The 14352-nt window shown below is 42.1% G+C and overlaps 1 protein-coding gene across 1 annotated transcript; it reads left to right on the top strand.

The window, feature by feature from the left end:
- The first annotated feature begins 1844 nt into the window (after positions 1–1844).
- On the top strand, positions 1845–3735 carry CARTPT (CART prepropeptide). The gene is made up of 3 exons (XM_003925765.4): positions 1845–2123; positions 2551–2634; positions 3199–3735. The coding sequence occupies exons 1-3, from the start codon at positions 1965–1967 to the stop codon at positions 3304–3306; spliced, it is 351 nt and encodes a 116-aa protein (XP_003925814.1). The 5' UTR covers positions 1845–1964; the 3' UTR covers positions 3307–3735.
- Positions 3736–14352: the final 10617 nt, after the last annotated feature.

The following is a 14352-nucleotide window of genomic DNA, read 5'->3' as shown; positions in this document are numbered from 1 at the left end:
TTTTGTTGTGCAGAATCAAAAGGTATGTGTGGAAGGCAGGGCTGAGGAAGGTGTTAGATGTATTTTTAGGTTGGAGTTACCCCACAGCAAAATATTTTGATGCTGTTAATATGTGTGCCATTCATTAGAAGAGATATCACTCTTTGAATTGCTTCTCAGTGTGTATTTAAGTACCAATTAAATACTTGATAGCTGATGTAACCAGATACATATTGTGTATTAACTATCTTAATGACCCACATCATCTGCTAAGCAATAAACTCGTGGGAGAAAAAAATTGGTAGATGCTTGGGATTGAGTAGTCATAGACATTTTACACTGAGATTTAAATGACAGAAGTAGTGAGCCATTTGGAAATATAGGAAGACCTTTGCAGCTGAGGTGAGTGCAAAGGCACTAAAGTAGAAATGAGATTGGTCTGCTAGAGGACCAGAAAGAAAGCTATGTGAGGCTGGAGTGAAGGAGTCTGAGGCAAAGTGGTAGACCATGAGGTAGATAGGGATGCAGATCATAGAATGCTTTCCAAGTCAGGATGAGGAATTTAGATTCAGTGCTTAGAAAGATTAGAAGTCATTAATGTATTTTAAGGGGGAAAATACTCTGGCTGGTGGTGAACTATGGATTAGAGGAAGGCAAGAGAAGACAGAGTGGGAATTAAGCGCTAGACATTACGTTGACTGGGGTATCTGTCCAGGACTGGGTTGTAGTAATGGGGATGGAGAAGAGTGGATGAATTTAGGAGCAGTTGAGGGAAAGAGGGTGTGGTGAAGAAAGCCAGGTGAGCAAGCAGGTGGGACCGGTCTCTAGGTCTAAGTGGAAAGCCTTGCTTCTCCTACACAAACTTTCATGTGCATTTAGGCTGTAAGGACCTCAACTTTTACAAAAGCCACAGTGTTCTCACAGGTTGCTGGGATCCAGGTCACCATTGACTTCTGATCTCTGGAGATATTTTCAAAATCAGGGAGCTGCCTTTCTTTTTACTCTTTTACTCTGTTTCTAGACAGGCTGCTTGGATACCAGGGGTGGATGCTGGGTAAGGGGGTTATGGGGATGGTTAAATTTGTCTGAATAGCCTCCAAGTTCAAAAAGGAGGGACAGGGAACCTTAGCTGAGAACCAGGAGTTTGACATACTTAATCTCTCATTTCATCCTACTGATTACTTTGTGAGGTACATCTTTTTAATCCTAGTTCTACAGAAGAGAAAGCTGAGGCTTGGAAAGGTTCTTCATTTTGCTCAAAGTCATACAGCTTGTACGTGGTGTAGACAGGACGGGAACCAGAGCCTGGTTCTCTGCACTTCCCACACCACTGCTGAATCGGGGTTTGTCTGTTTTTCTTCTCTTCTTTTAACTGTTATCACACAGTTTCCATCAAAGAATCCATCGTGGGAGGGCCACTATTTCTCTTTCTTTTGTGTACTATGTTTACCTCCCCTATCCCACAGAGTAAGGTGCTCAGCACACATGGCTGTCTGGAGGCAACACCCCTTTCTCGCCGCCACACTTGGGGTTGGGGTACCAGAAGGAAGGGCTGACGAGGTGGATGGTGCGGCTGCCACCGCTGCTAGGTGATGGGAAATGACTCTCTTGCCTGTGCATTGCCCCGAAGGCATTTTCCATTTCTTAGGCCACTTCCGCTCCCCACCCCTCACCTCTAGCTCCCTGGCTTCAGCTCAGGCCCCTCGGGGAGCGTCCTTCGCCTCGGGGCTGACCGCATTTGGGGGCGCGGGGTCCTGTTCTCTGCGCTGTAACCCATCTGTGCGCAGAGCCTCGTTCCCAAGCGCCTGGAGCCCGGCGGGCATTGACGTCAAGCGCCAGCGGAGCGCTGCCTACAGACGGTTGACCCGGGCCCTCCTCCACACCCCCTTCCTTCTTCGCCCCCTCCCTCTTTCCTGCACGGGGGCTCTGGCTCACTATAAAACGTGGGAGCGCGGGGTGCCCCAGCAACGACGAGTTTCAGAACCATGGAGAGCTCCCGCGTGCGGCTGCTGCCCCTCCTGGGCGTCTCCCTGCTGCTGCTGCTACCTCTGCTGGGTACCCGTGCCCAGGAGGACGCCGAGCTCCAGCCCCGAGCCCTGGACATCTACTCTGCCGTGGAGGATGCCTCCCATGAGAAGGAGCTGGTCGGTATTCCCCTCGCTCCCGACCCCTTTGAGCTGCCGCGCTCTCCCTTCCTTTGCACGCCTCCCTCCTCCTCCCACCCCCCACTCCTATTCCCAGAGTCAGGACGCGGGGAGCTGAGCGCAAAGCCCGGGCACTCTTTGCGATCCGAAGAGCGTCTAGAGCCCAAGGGCTCCTGGCAATCTGTTGAGCGAATCCCTCATACCCGCCCTTCTGAGCAACAGGAGCCTCAGAGGCTCGGAGACCCGCGGTCAGTACATGGGACAGCGCCAGCTAAGTTTCCACCCCTCCACCATTCCCTGGTCCGCTGAGTTCCACCGCAGAGTGCGTGTGGGTCCCGGGCTCCTTATAACTAGGGCTAGAAGTGAGCACCTGGGCTGGGCTCGCAGCCAAGGCGGCAACTTTGGGCTCCGGGGCTGTGTGTTGCAGATCGAAGCGCTGCAGGAAGTCTTGAAGAAGCTCAAGAGTAAACGCATTCCCATCTATGAGAAGAAGTATGGCCAAGTCCCCATGGTAAGGTTTGTGGTCACTCTCTTTCTGTGTTTTTTCGAGAGAAAGTACACTTCCTTAAATCATACTCACAATCTTTTCTCTACCATGTGGATACATAACTTAGGTAAAGGGTTTGCAGGGTTCTGTGGGCTCTTTCTTTCTTCCTGGGTGAGGAAATGGGAAAGCAGGAACAGGGGTTGTAAGAAAATGTAGGTCTATTGTTTGTTTCTCAGAAAAAAAGTCTGATCGATTTTTTTACCCTTTGAATGGGCAAGAAAAGGAGCCAGGAAATGTAATGCTCCCCTCCCCCCCCCAACCCTTGCCACCTAAAGGTGGAAGAAATTAGGATAAAACTAGGAAGAAACTAGGATAAAATAACGTAAGTTTCTTTAAAAAAATGTAGTCTCACTGAAGTCATAAACACAAGATTCCCTGTTTCAGACCTGACTGTACTTAGACCTCCTCTGATGGTGATGGAGTCCGATTGGCCCTTTCGTGAGACAGAAATTGCGTTGACTGTGAGACTTGCCTGTTGAGAGTCTGGGTTTGTTCATACTCGATGACCACACTTTGTGTTGTTTGCAGTGCGACGCCGGTGAGCAATGTGCAGTGAGGAAAGGGGCAAGGATCGGAAAGCTATGTGACTGTCCCCGAGGGACCTCCTGCAATTCCTTCCTCCTGAAGTGCTTATGAAGGGGCGTCCATCCTCCTCCATACATCCCTATCCCTCTACTTTCTCCAGATGACCACATCTTCATCGCTGGAGTTTGGTTTTAGTAACAGATAAAGTTTTCATTTTCCTCTGAAGGGAAGGGGCTCTTTACCTGCTGTTTCAAAAATAAAAACACATTAGATATTACTGTGTGAAGGATAATGCCTTGTATGGTGTTGATATGTGTGCAAAGTATTCTTATTTTATTTGTCTGATAAACTCTTGTGTACCTTTGTGTAAAGAAGAGAAGCTTTGCTTTGAAAATTGTATTTTTGTATGTGGCATGGCAGAATGAAAAGTAGATCTAGCTAATGTTGGTAGATGATATTACAATCTAAAAAACAAATCACCCTAAGTAACACAAACTGAAGCATGTACAAATTATACATAATAAAGTGTTTTTAATAATTGCCCATATTGCATTGTTGTATCCATGTAAGTAATTTAAGTGGGAATGGTGAGATTAATCATGCTGTTGTTTTCAATGAGAAATATTTTAAAAATAGTAGTCTATAAGGACAGTGGCACCTTGGCTTCAAGGATTTTTGATCGTTACTTAGGAGTTTGCCAAGCCCGTTTTGGTATACTCTATTTTTCTTTGATTGCAGCGCTGTGGGCTGTGTGTGCATGTGTGTGTGTGTGTGTGTGTGTGTGTGTGTGTGTGAGAGAGAGAGAGAGAGAGAGAGAGAGAAAGAGAGAGAGAGAGAGATATGAAATGATTGGAGTTGAGGTGATATGATTTTGTTTACTTACACCTTTTGCCAGACCCTTTACTTTAAACAGTGAGGTCAATAAAATATAAACTGTTTCATGTTTTCATCACATTAAAAGCAATTTGAAAAATCAGAACTTTTGACAACTCCATTATTAGAAAACATGCTCTGCTTTAAAGATATGGACTGTTTAGGGGTTCTTATTTGTCTAAAGTCTCTAAGGTTATGAGACCCATTCATTCCCATGAGTAAATTCACACTCTTGGAAAAATTCTCTGTTTCAGGAAAAGCAGACATTTCAGAAAATAATTTTGAGGGGAGCAAATAAAAATTGGGGTAGGTGAGAATTCAACTCAAGAAATTAAAACATTAAATCTAAAGTTAAGTAGCCTTTAAATGTTTTTGAGTGCTTATCTGAGGTCACCTTTCCAAGGGTTTAAACCAGACTAAGCAACATCTAAGTAGCAGCATCATGAGAGAAACAAATGTTAATAGCTTCCTAATCCAAACTCAAGAAGCTCTTGTGTAATAGCGGAATTTAAAAATAAAGCCCCTCCCTGTATTCATAGGGAGTTTTCTGATAGAAAATATTCGTATACACAGTTACCATTTGCAGTGTTTTTATTATTATTAGCATGCCTAATCTTGCAAGATATTGTTACTATTTTTCAGAGTAGAAAACAGAGGGCAAGAGACATTATAGAATTTGCTCACATCATACAATCCTAAATAATAATTTTAGCTTTAATCCCTTTGACTCCAAAGATTTGTCCTTTTTCTCCATGTCACTTCAGGCAATCAACAGACTGGGCTTCCAATTCCCCAGAAAGCACATCTTTCTTTAATAAAAATTGCTCACTGGGGCCCAAGGTATATTTTTTGGGAACCGCACTTGCATTTGAATTCTCCTATACAAGTCTACATATGATTAGAATGTGGTAGTTTTTTGTTTTGTTTTTTTTGAGACAGGGTCTCACTTTGTCACCCTGGCTGAAATGCAGTGGCACAATTACGGCTCACTGCAGCTTCTATCTCCCAGGCTCAAGTGACCCTCCCATCTCAGCCTTCTAATTAGCTGGGACTGCAAGCATGCACCACCACACCTGGCTAACTTTTGTATTTCTAGTAGAGATGGAGCTTGCCATGTTGCCCACGCTGATCGCAAACTCCTGGGCTCAAGTAATCTGCCCTCCTTGGCCTCTGAAAGTGCTGGGATTACAGATGTGACCTACAAGGTCCAGGCAGAATGTGGTATGTTTTAATCTTTAATAGCTGCAAGTAGTTATTTAGTAGTTTCACAGTTTGCTACTTTTCCAGAAATCATTTCAGTTAGAATATTCTTGAGCCCCTTAACTATTCCTATCTGTATCATTCCTAAATAAATCAGATCAGGAAATTGCTTTAGTCATTGACTAGTGAACAGGCAGGACGCTCAGGGCTAACACACAGAATTGCTTTCTCTCCTTATTATCATTATTATTTTTAGAGACAGGGTCTCACTCTGTTGCCTAGGCTGGAGTGCAGTGGTGCAATCCTAGCTGCATACTCAAATTCCTGGCCATAGGGAATCCCCCCACCTCAGCTCCCAAGCAGCTAGTGTGCACACCACCACAGTTGGCTGATTTTTTAAAATTATTTTTTTGTAGAGATGGGGTCTTGCTTTATTGCCCAGGTTAGGTCTTGACTCCCTAGGCTCAAGCAATCCTTTTGCTTCCACTTTCCAAAGCACAGTTATAGGTGTGAGCCACCATGTCTGGCCAGAACTGCTTTCCCTTTTAGCCTGGTGTGTTTCCCCAAAAGCAAGAGATGCTGGAGGAATTTGGAGTTCAAAGAAAGGAATACAAACTTGTCTCTTAGCCTTTTTAGCTTGTTCCCCTCATGCCTACCTCTACTCTGTCGTCTCTCCTTTCTTGTTTAGTAAGACTAACGGATATGGACAAGTGGTTATGGGAAATTGGTAATGGGGGATCTGTGGGTTCTGTATGAAGAGCTTTTCCCAAAAATTTTGTCTAGGGGCCCAGATTTTAAGTTAATCGTGCTAACATGTTCTGCACTAATAATAGCAGCACTTAATCTTCAATGACTTGTTAAAAGTAACTTTGCCTTTCTATTTGATTGATAATAGAGTGATCGATCTTGGTGAGTGTTGGGGTAGAAGATCAGGGCTAGAGTCCACGGTTCTGTCCTGTCATACAGCCATAGCTGCTGATCCCATGGCGTGAGCAGCTCATACATTCCATAACCCAAGGACCAGGTTCCTTTCTCAGTGGTTGATGTCTAATCCCTCTATATCCTGGACATTGCTCAGCATGCAAGAGGCAGTGGAAAACCACACACCTGCTCCTGCACTTGTACCCGTCATGAGTCCCTCTGCCCCCTTAAATGATGTTGTAGATGGGCTATATGTGCTGCCTGGTCATTCACCTTGTCTGCCTGATAATGGTACAGTTTAACTAGTAGATTTTATAATGACTTTATAATACATGTAATTAACTCTAATTAGTTATGACAAATTTTGTAACATATTTTTGGCTTTGATTTGTTTGTATATATACTAGAACTTTAAATCTGTTTTCCTAAGAAATATTGATTTGTAATTTTCTTTTCTTACACTGTCATCATTGCTTAGTTTTGGTATTAGACTGTAACAGCATCAAAAAATGACTTAGGAAGTCTGTTTTCTCCTTCCCTTTCCTTGTCTTTGGAAACAGTTTGTAAAGAGAGATTATCTGCAACTATTTGGTTAAATTTTTTGTGGGTGGAAGACTTTGATTACTGACTCAATTTCTTTAATGATTTTTAAATGACCTTAGAACTGTGACTGGGAGCAGATGAGACATGAGAGATTTGCACACTTCAGTTGGACTTAATTTAAATGAAGTTAGGAAGGATGTTAAAAAGATCTGAGAATAGAATAAGAAAGAACTAAGTTTTTGAATTTATAAATTGAAGAATAACTTTAAAATCCAAGATAGCACTTGATTAATCTTTGCTGTGCATAAAAACTACTCTCAGAGATACAAAAACCAACCAAACAAACCACTCACATAGATAACTACTGTTTTTTTCTGTGTTCCTGAGCTCATCCTAAAGATTTTATATTTTTCTTGAAAATTGTCTTTTTCATTTAAGTTATGAAATTAATTGGCATTGGATTCAAATCTATTCTGCAAGTGTAATTTTGTCACACTTTCATTTCTAACATTGCTTAAATACTTTTTTTTGGGAGGATTTGTATATTTATTGTTCATTTTTTGGTGTTATTAATCCTCTATAGTTGCTTTGTTTTCTAACTTATTGATTTCTAGTATTATCTTTGTTTCTTTTTTTTCTGTTTTCTTTGGCTTTACTTCCTGAAAATTAATTTATTCCCAATATTCTAGAGTCTTAATACATGTTTTTAAAGTTGTAAATTTGCTTTGAAGTAGCAATTCTTTAGTGCAGTGGTGTGATTATAGCTTACTGCAGCCTCAAACTCCTAGACTCAAGTGATCCTCCTGCCTTAGCCTACAGATTAGCTAGAAATACAGGTGCACATCACCATACCTGGCTAATTTTTAATTTTTTGGTAGAGATTGGGTCTCACTATGTTGCCTAGGCTGGTTTTGACCTCCTGGCCTCAAGCAATCCTCCTGGCTTGGCCTCCCAAAGTTCTGGGATTAGTGCTGTGAGACACTGCACCTGGCCTTGAAGTACCACTGTTGCTGTGTATTGGGATAAGTAATACTAGCCACTGTAAAAAATTACTCCAATATCAGACCCAAATCAGATCCTGACACTGGGTTGTGGGGCTTCCTCATGTGAATCTCCTCCAACAATGACTGAGAGGGTCTAGTTTCTTCTTTTGGGATGCATATATATAATATGTATATATATGTGTGTGTGTGTGTGTGTGTGTGTGTGTGTGTGTGTATATATATATATATATATATATATATATATATAATTTAATTTTATTTTTTTGAGACAGAGTCTCATTCTGTTGCCCAGGCTGGAGTGCAGTGGCATGATCCTCGCTCACTGCAACCTCTGCCTCCCAGGTTCAAGCGATTCTCCTGACTCAGCCTCCCTAGTAGCTGGGATTACAGATGCCTGCCACCACATTTGGCTAATTTTTGTATTTTTAGTAGAGACAGGGTTTCACCACGTTGGCCAGGTGTGTCTTGAACTCCTGACCTCAGGTGATGTGCCTGCTTTGGCGTCCCAAAGTGCTTGGATTACAGGTGTGAGCCACCGCACCTGGCCTGGGATACTTTTATGTTAAAAAGGCTGGCTATTCCTTCTCCCAACTCATGGCATCTTTATTTGGATGTGTAGTAGGAGTCTTTAAGTTGAGACTTCCTTCTGCTTTCTAGTCTCTTTTAAAATAAACTGATATTTTAGATCCAGATTTTTAATATTTAAATTTTTATATACTTCACTTTAGGAGTGATTTGTTAATATTTGCATTAAGCTTCACAATCACATGGCAAAAATTTTCTTGACCTAATTCTAAGTTTTATTGCTCATCATTGATTCTTTCATAAAATCATCTCAGTTCTTGAGTTTTTAATTTCAATTAATTGGAATCTTTCTTCAAGTAGCTTTCTGAGGATGAGTACTTGGGTGTTATGTTTCTGAATTCTTGAAATTGGATTTACTTTGCTCTTGCAAGGAACTTTTTTCTTTTCTTCTTTTTTTTTTTAACAGAGATGTCAAAACGTCTTCCCATGTTATTAGTCCATTGTTTTCTGGCATTGGGGTGAGGGAAATCTTTCACTGTAGTTGCCTTTTTTCCCCAGGTATCTTGTCTCTGTCAGTCTCTGAGTAGGTTCTTTTTTGCTGTATTTGAACTTCATAAATGTCACTCAGGGTATCTTGGTATAGGTCTGTCTCTGTATCTTGTCTGAGTCTTGCTGAGCCCTTTCAATGGAAACAGTCAAGATTTGCTTTGGATAAGTATAAGGTATTTCTCTCATTTCTTTGCTTATTGTTTCTCTGCTGTGTGCTCAGTTTCCTTCTGGGATTCCTTTTATGTAAGTATACGATCTTTCATATCCATGATTATGTAAATTATTATCTTTTCTTTTCTCCTTTTCATCTTGGTCTTTGTCCTTTGAGTCCTGGGGGAAAAATTCTTGGGACTGTAGTTCAGTAAATAATCTCATATCTACTGAATAAATTTCTACAATCGTTTCCCCAGACTTCCTTTTCTCATAGATCTGGTGTAAAAAGCAAATACTCCTGAAAGGCCAGACCACTCCCTTACTCAGACTTTACTGAGGGCGGGTTTTCCACAGCCTCTTTTTCGGTGACTGCACAGAAGCTGAGCTCTCAGGGCTCTGTAGGGAGGCATTGGGACCAGCTTTATTACATTTCATTGGTATTCTCCTGGCTGGAGATTCTCCTGGCTGGAGATCTCAAAGGCTAGCATATGCCCTCAGAGGGAGTGAGGGTACCATGAGCTCTGAGATGGCATGTGGGAATGGTACCTCTTGTTCCTTACATCACATTATGATTATAAGAGCAGTGGATTTTTTTTTTACATAGGCAATAATAAAATCCTGTGTTCTGAGTTAGGGAAGGGTTGAAGGAGAGAAGACATCTGGAGAAGGAATTTGGGGAAAAACATAAATAGTTAATGAGCATTTATTCAGCGATTTGCTGTGTGCCGTATATTGGAAACCTCTCTTTCTGTCCTCCAATGAGATTTTCAGTAAATTCTTTGTTACTTCAAGTAACAATTAATGAGATTTTATTGAAAAAAAAAATGCTAGGCCAGGTTCAGTGGCTCATGCCTGTAATTCCAGCACTTTGAGAGGCCAAGTTGGGCAGATTGCTTGAGCCCAGGAGTTTGAGACCAGCCCAGACAAAATTGTGATACTCCATCTCTACAAAAAACACAGAATTTAGTGAGGTGTGGTGTCATGTGCCTGTAGTCCCAGCTACTCAGGAGGCTGATTGAGAGGATCACCTGAGCTTGAGGAGCTTAAGACTTTGAGACTGCAGTGAGTTGAGGTTGTACCTGGGTGACAGAGCTATACTTTGTAGCAAAAAAAAAAAAAAAAAAAAAAAAAAAAAAAAAAAAAAAAGAAAAAAGTTGCCTATCAAATTTACTTTCTTTGACCAATATCCAGTATAACAAGATAGATATATTCATTCATTCATTCACTCATAATTCCACAAACATTTTAAAGCACCTTTTCTGCATCAGGCACTGGCAGGCTCCAGGGATACAGCAGAGAAGAAAACAGTAAAGACTTCCACCCTCAAGGAGCTTATAATCTTATGCAACAAGAAGCCTCTGTTTAGATGGGACCCATAAAGGTGAACCTATGAAGGGAGAAAGATTCCTACTGTGGCATTGAATTCCTCTTCCCTGGGAATTTGTCCTGGTCCTCACTTCTCTGGCCTGTTCCCACATAATACTCCTCACTTTCATTTTCGCTGGTTGTCTGGATCCCTTGGGTTTGTGTATCTCAGCTCCTGATACTGGTTTCCATCCCTTTGGTTCTGATAACCCATTTTGGATACACCCTCCAGCTACTCTTCAACGTTGATCTAGGGAAGTTCTCAACTTTGTCCCCTGGTTTCCAATTGCTGTGGTTGCTCTAAGAGATCAGCCCCTACCCTTAGCTTTCCAAGGTCCCTGGAACCCATCCTAATTCCCACATAGCCATTCTGTAGGGAGAATCTGATAGTATCCACCATCTGCAAGGGGGACCTGCTCCCAGTTTTAATACATGAACACTTCTGCATGAAAACCCAGCCAATTTGGATGAGAACAGCCAACTCTATGTGTGCAGGCTCCAGAAGGCAGAGCTGCACACATGGCCTTGCTTCTTGGCCCACCGTCCCCGTGTCCCCAGAGCACTTCTACGTTGTCACCAAGGACAACTGCTCCCAGGGCTGTCTGCTCTCTGAATGATTGAAACCATTAATAATTTACCCAACTCTGGCTGCTGCTTTCATTAATTATCACTATGTTAATGATGTCCCTCAGGAAAAGGGAAAAAATAATAATTCTCTCTCCAATGTAGGCGGTGTAGAGACAGACCATATTTCATAAATAAATCAGGGATGGTGGATGTTTTGCCTTGAATTCCTTTGAACTCTTCCCTCACAGAGACAGAGGAGGTGGAAGTGGGCATAACAGGATCAAATGAAGCAGGTGTTTAGCCTGTCTTTCTTTCAGTGAGAAGGTGGGGTCACCTTTACTGACATGTCTTTCTCAGTAAAGGCAGAGACTTTCTTAAAATGTAGCAAAAAGAACTGGATACAGCCCTGAAAAACAAAATTGTCTAGTGAAGCCATGGATGCACAAAGCCACTGATACCCTGTTTAAATCACTACACTTGAGATTTAAGAAGACATTTTCCCCCATTTGATCTGACCTTGTAGACTCAAGGAGTAAATGAGTTAACACATATGAACAGTACCTGAACACTATACGAACTCTATAAGAGTTAGCTTATGTAATAAAGCAAAGAATCAAGCAAAGTTCAGCAGCGTTTTCCGGGCTCTGAGTTTGTGAGTGACTTCTATAGGATTTGTTCCATGACGTGTTTCTTGTAGACATGGTGGGAAATAATGGTCGGGTTTCCCTATTGAATCTGAGCAACAGTTTGTTCACTCCTGTCCTCTTAGCAAGACAAAGCAGATAGGCACAGAGTAGACTTTCAGGTGGGATGTCTAGATCAAGACAGATAGGGAGCTTGAAGGTAAATCCTCTAAAAGTTTTAGCAGCCCTTTGGATCTAGTGGGTAGTTAGTTATTGTAGAATCCTAAACTTGTTCTGGAATTCTGAAAATTTTATTGAGTAGTTGAGAGGAGACCATACAATCATCCAATAACTCTTTGAATAACAAGCATTTACTCAATTTATGGTGAAAATTTTTCTGTTTTAGTTTTTTATTCCTAACTTTATTGCTATTTTTCACAAAAATTGAATAAAAGAGAAAATAAGAAAATCATCACTCCTGTTCATTTTTCAAGTTGTTGGGTTTTTTTTTTTCCTTCCTGAATCTTCCCTATGAGGCGGAATCTTGTATTATCTGTGAGTATTCTTTTTTTGTCCCAAAATTAGAGGCCAGGTGTGGTGGCTCACACCTGTAATCCCAGTACTTTGGGAGACTGAAATGGGTGGATTACTTGAGCCCAGGAGTTCAAGACCAGCCTAGGCAACATGGCAAACTCTGTCTCTGCAAAAAAAAAAAAAATACACAAAATTAACTGTGGTGGCATGCACCTGTAGTTCCAGCTACCTGGGAGGCTGAGGTGGGAGGATCACCTGAAACTGGAAGGTGAAGGCTGCAGTGAGCTGAGATTGCACCACTGCACTCCAGCCTGGGTGACAGAGTAAGACCCCGTCTCAAAAAAGTTATAGTAAAATATACAAAACATAATGTTTTCATTTTAATCACTCATAATTGTACAATTCATTGGCATTAAATACATTCACAATGTTATGTAATCAACACCATTATCTATACTCAAAACTTTTCCACCACCCCCAACAAAAACTCTGTACTCATTAAGCAATAACCCTCTCCCTAGCTCCTGGAAACCTCTGTTTTACTTTCTGTTTCTACAGATATGCCTATTGTAGGTAACTCACGTAAGTGGAATAATACAATTTTTATCCTCCTTTGTTTGGCTTATTTCACTTAACATGTTTTAAAGGTCCATCCATCTTGTAGGATATATTAAGATCTCATTTCTTTTTATGGAAGAAAAATATTCCCATATATGTGTATGTATATATATATATATATATATATATATATATATATATGCCACATTTTCATTATCCATTTATCTGTTTACAGGCACTTGGGTTGTTTCCACCTCTTGGCTGTTGTGAATATGTTGCTGAGAATATTGTAATACAAATATCTGTTGGAATTTCCCCATGTGTGTTCTTGCTGGAGCTGGTCTCTTTGGAATTCTTCCCTTCCTCAGTGCTGTGAGATAGGTTGGGAGCTTGTGTCCCCTGGGAGCCTTCTTCTTCCTCATGGCCCTTGGAAGACTTTAGGCTAGGCAACTTCAGGCTGATACTGAAGACCTTAGGAGAAAGGATTCCCCTTTTCTTTATTACATTTCCCCACAGGTTTATCTTTCCTTTTCTCACCACTGGTGAGATTGCAAGGAACTAAGAGAAAGTATGAGCCTAGGGGCAGTGGAACAAGGAGCTTGCTCAAATGATTTTCAATTTAGGCTACTCAAGTCAAACTACACCAGCCAAAGTGCGACCTTCTGAAATATGATTCAGTCCACCCCTCCTGGCTTCTGCAGAGAAGGTTGAGGGCAAGGCCATACTTGGTGATACTTCTCTGACTTTATTGTCTCTGTTCATTTCTCTCATAGGAACCTGGTTGGGGCTCCTTAAGCCTTAGCAGGCAGGTGCTAGAGAGTTTAGAGATCTCACCCACTTTTTTCTATTTCTTTCTTTCTTAGTCACTTGACTAACATCTGATGTATTCTGCAGAGTGACCTGAGTATATCCTCAAGGAAAAGCCGTACACAAAGAGTGGGGCTCCTGTACTGGAAGAGACCTTACAGGGACACTTCAAACCATGCCTGCAGCTGGACGCCATTGAGCAGAGCCCCCTATGGAGCTGGGCTGGTCATATTTGGGTTTTGAGAGGCGAGGAAGCAGTTTCTGGGTGAGGGCGGGTTTCTTACTGACCTGACTGCCAGTGAAGTTGTGCCTCTTTGTAGGTGAAGGCTTAGGTAGAGATGAAAGCTCTTTTGTACTAGGTAGAATCTGGAATCTGGTTTTTATGAAGCCAGAGATCCATTCTGGGGCCAGAGTAGGCTTATCTGGAACTGTAACCTGCGGGGCAGTCTTATTTCTTTGGCAAGGCCATTGCAATTGGTAGAGGGTTCTGTGGCTGCCTCTAGTTAGTGGGCTCCAGTGCTGCTGCTCATTTCATTTTCTTTCTTTCTTTCTTTCTTTTTTTTTTTTTTGAGACGGAGTTTCGCTCTTGTTACCCAGGCTGGAGTGCAATGGCGCGATCTCGGCTCACCGCAACCTCCGCCTCCTGGGTTCAAGCAATTCTCCTGCCTCAGCCTCCTGAGTAGCTGGGATTACAGGCATGCGCCACCATGCCCAGCTAATTTTTTGTATTTTTAGTAGAGATGGGGTTTCACCATGTTGACCAGGATGGTCTTGATCTCTCGACCTCGTGATCCACCCGCCTTGGCCTCCCAAAGTGCTGGGATTACAGGCTTGAGCCACCGCGCCCGGCCTGCTGCTCATTTCTAGAACTACAACAGGCTCCCCTCAAACTAGACTGAGCTTCTTGGCTTAGTGCCAGCTGTTTGACTGATGAT

This window comes from Saimiri boliviensis, chromosome 1 (assembly GCF_048565385.1).
Source record: "Saimiri boliviensis isolate mSaiBol1 chromosome 1, mSaiBol1.pri, whole genome shotgun sequence".
Classification (NCBI taxonomy): domain Eukaryota; kingdom Metazoa; phylum Chordata; class Mammalia; order Primates; family Cebidae; genus Saimiri; species Saimiri boliviensis.
Note: the sequence above shows the minus strand (reverse complement) of the source record. Positions and strands in the feature narration are given on the sequence as shown.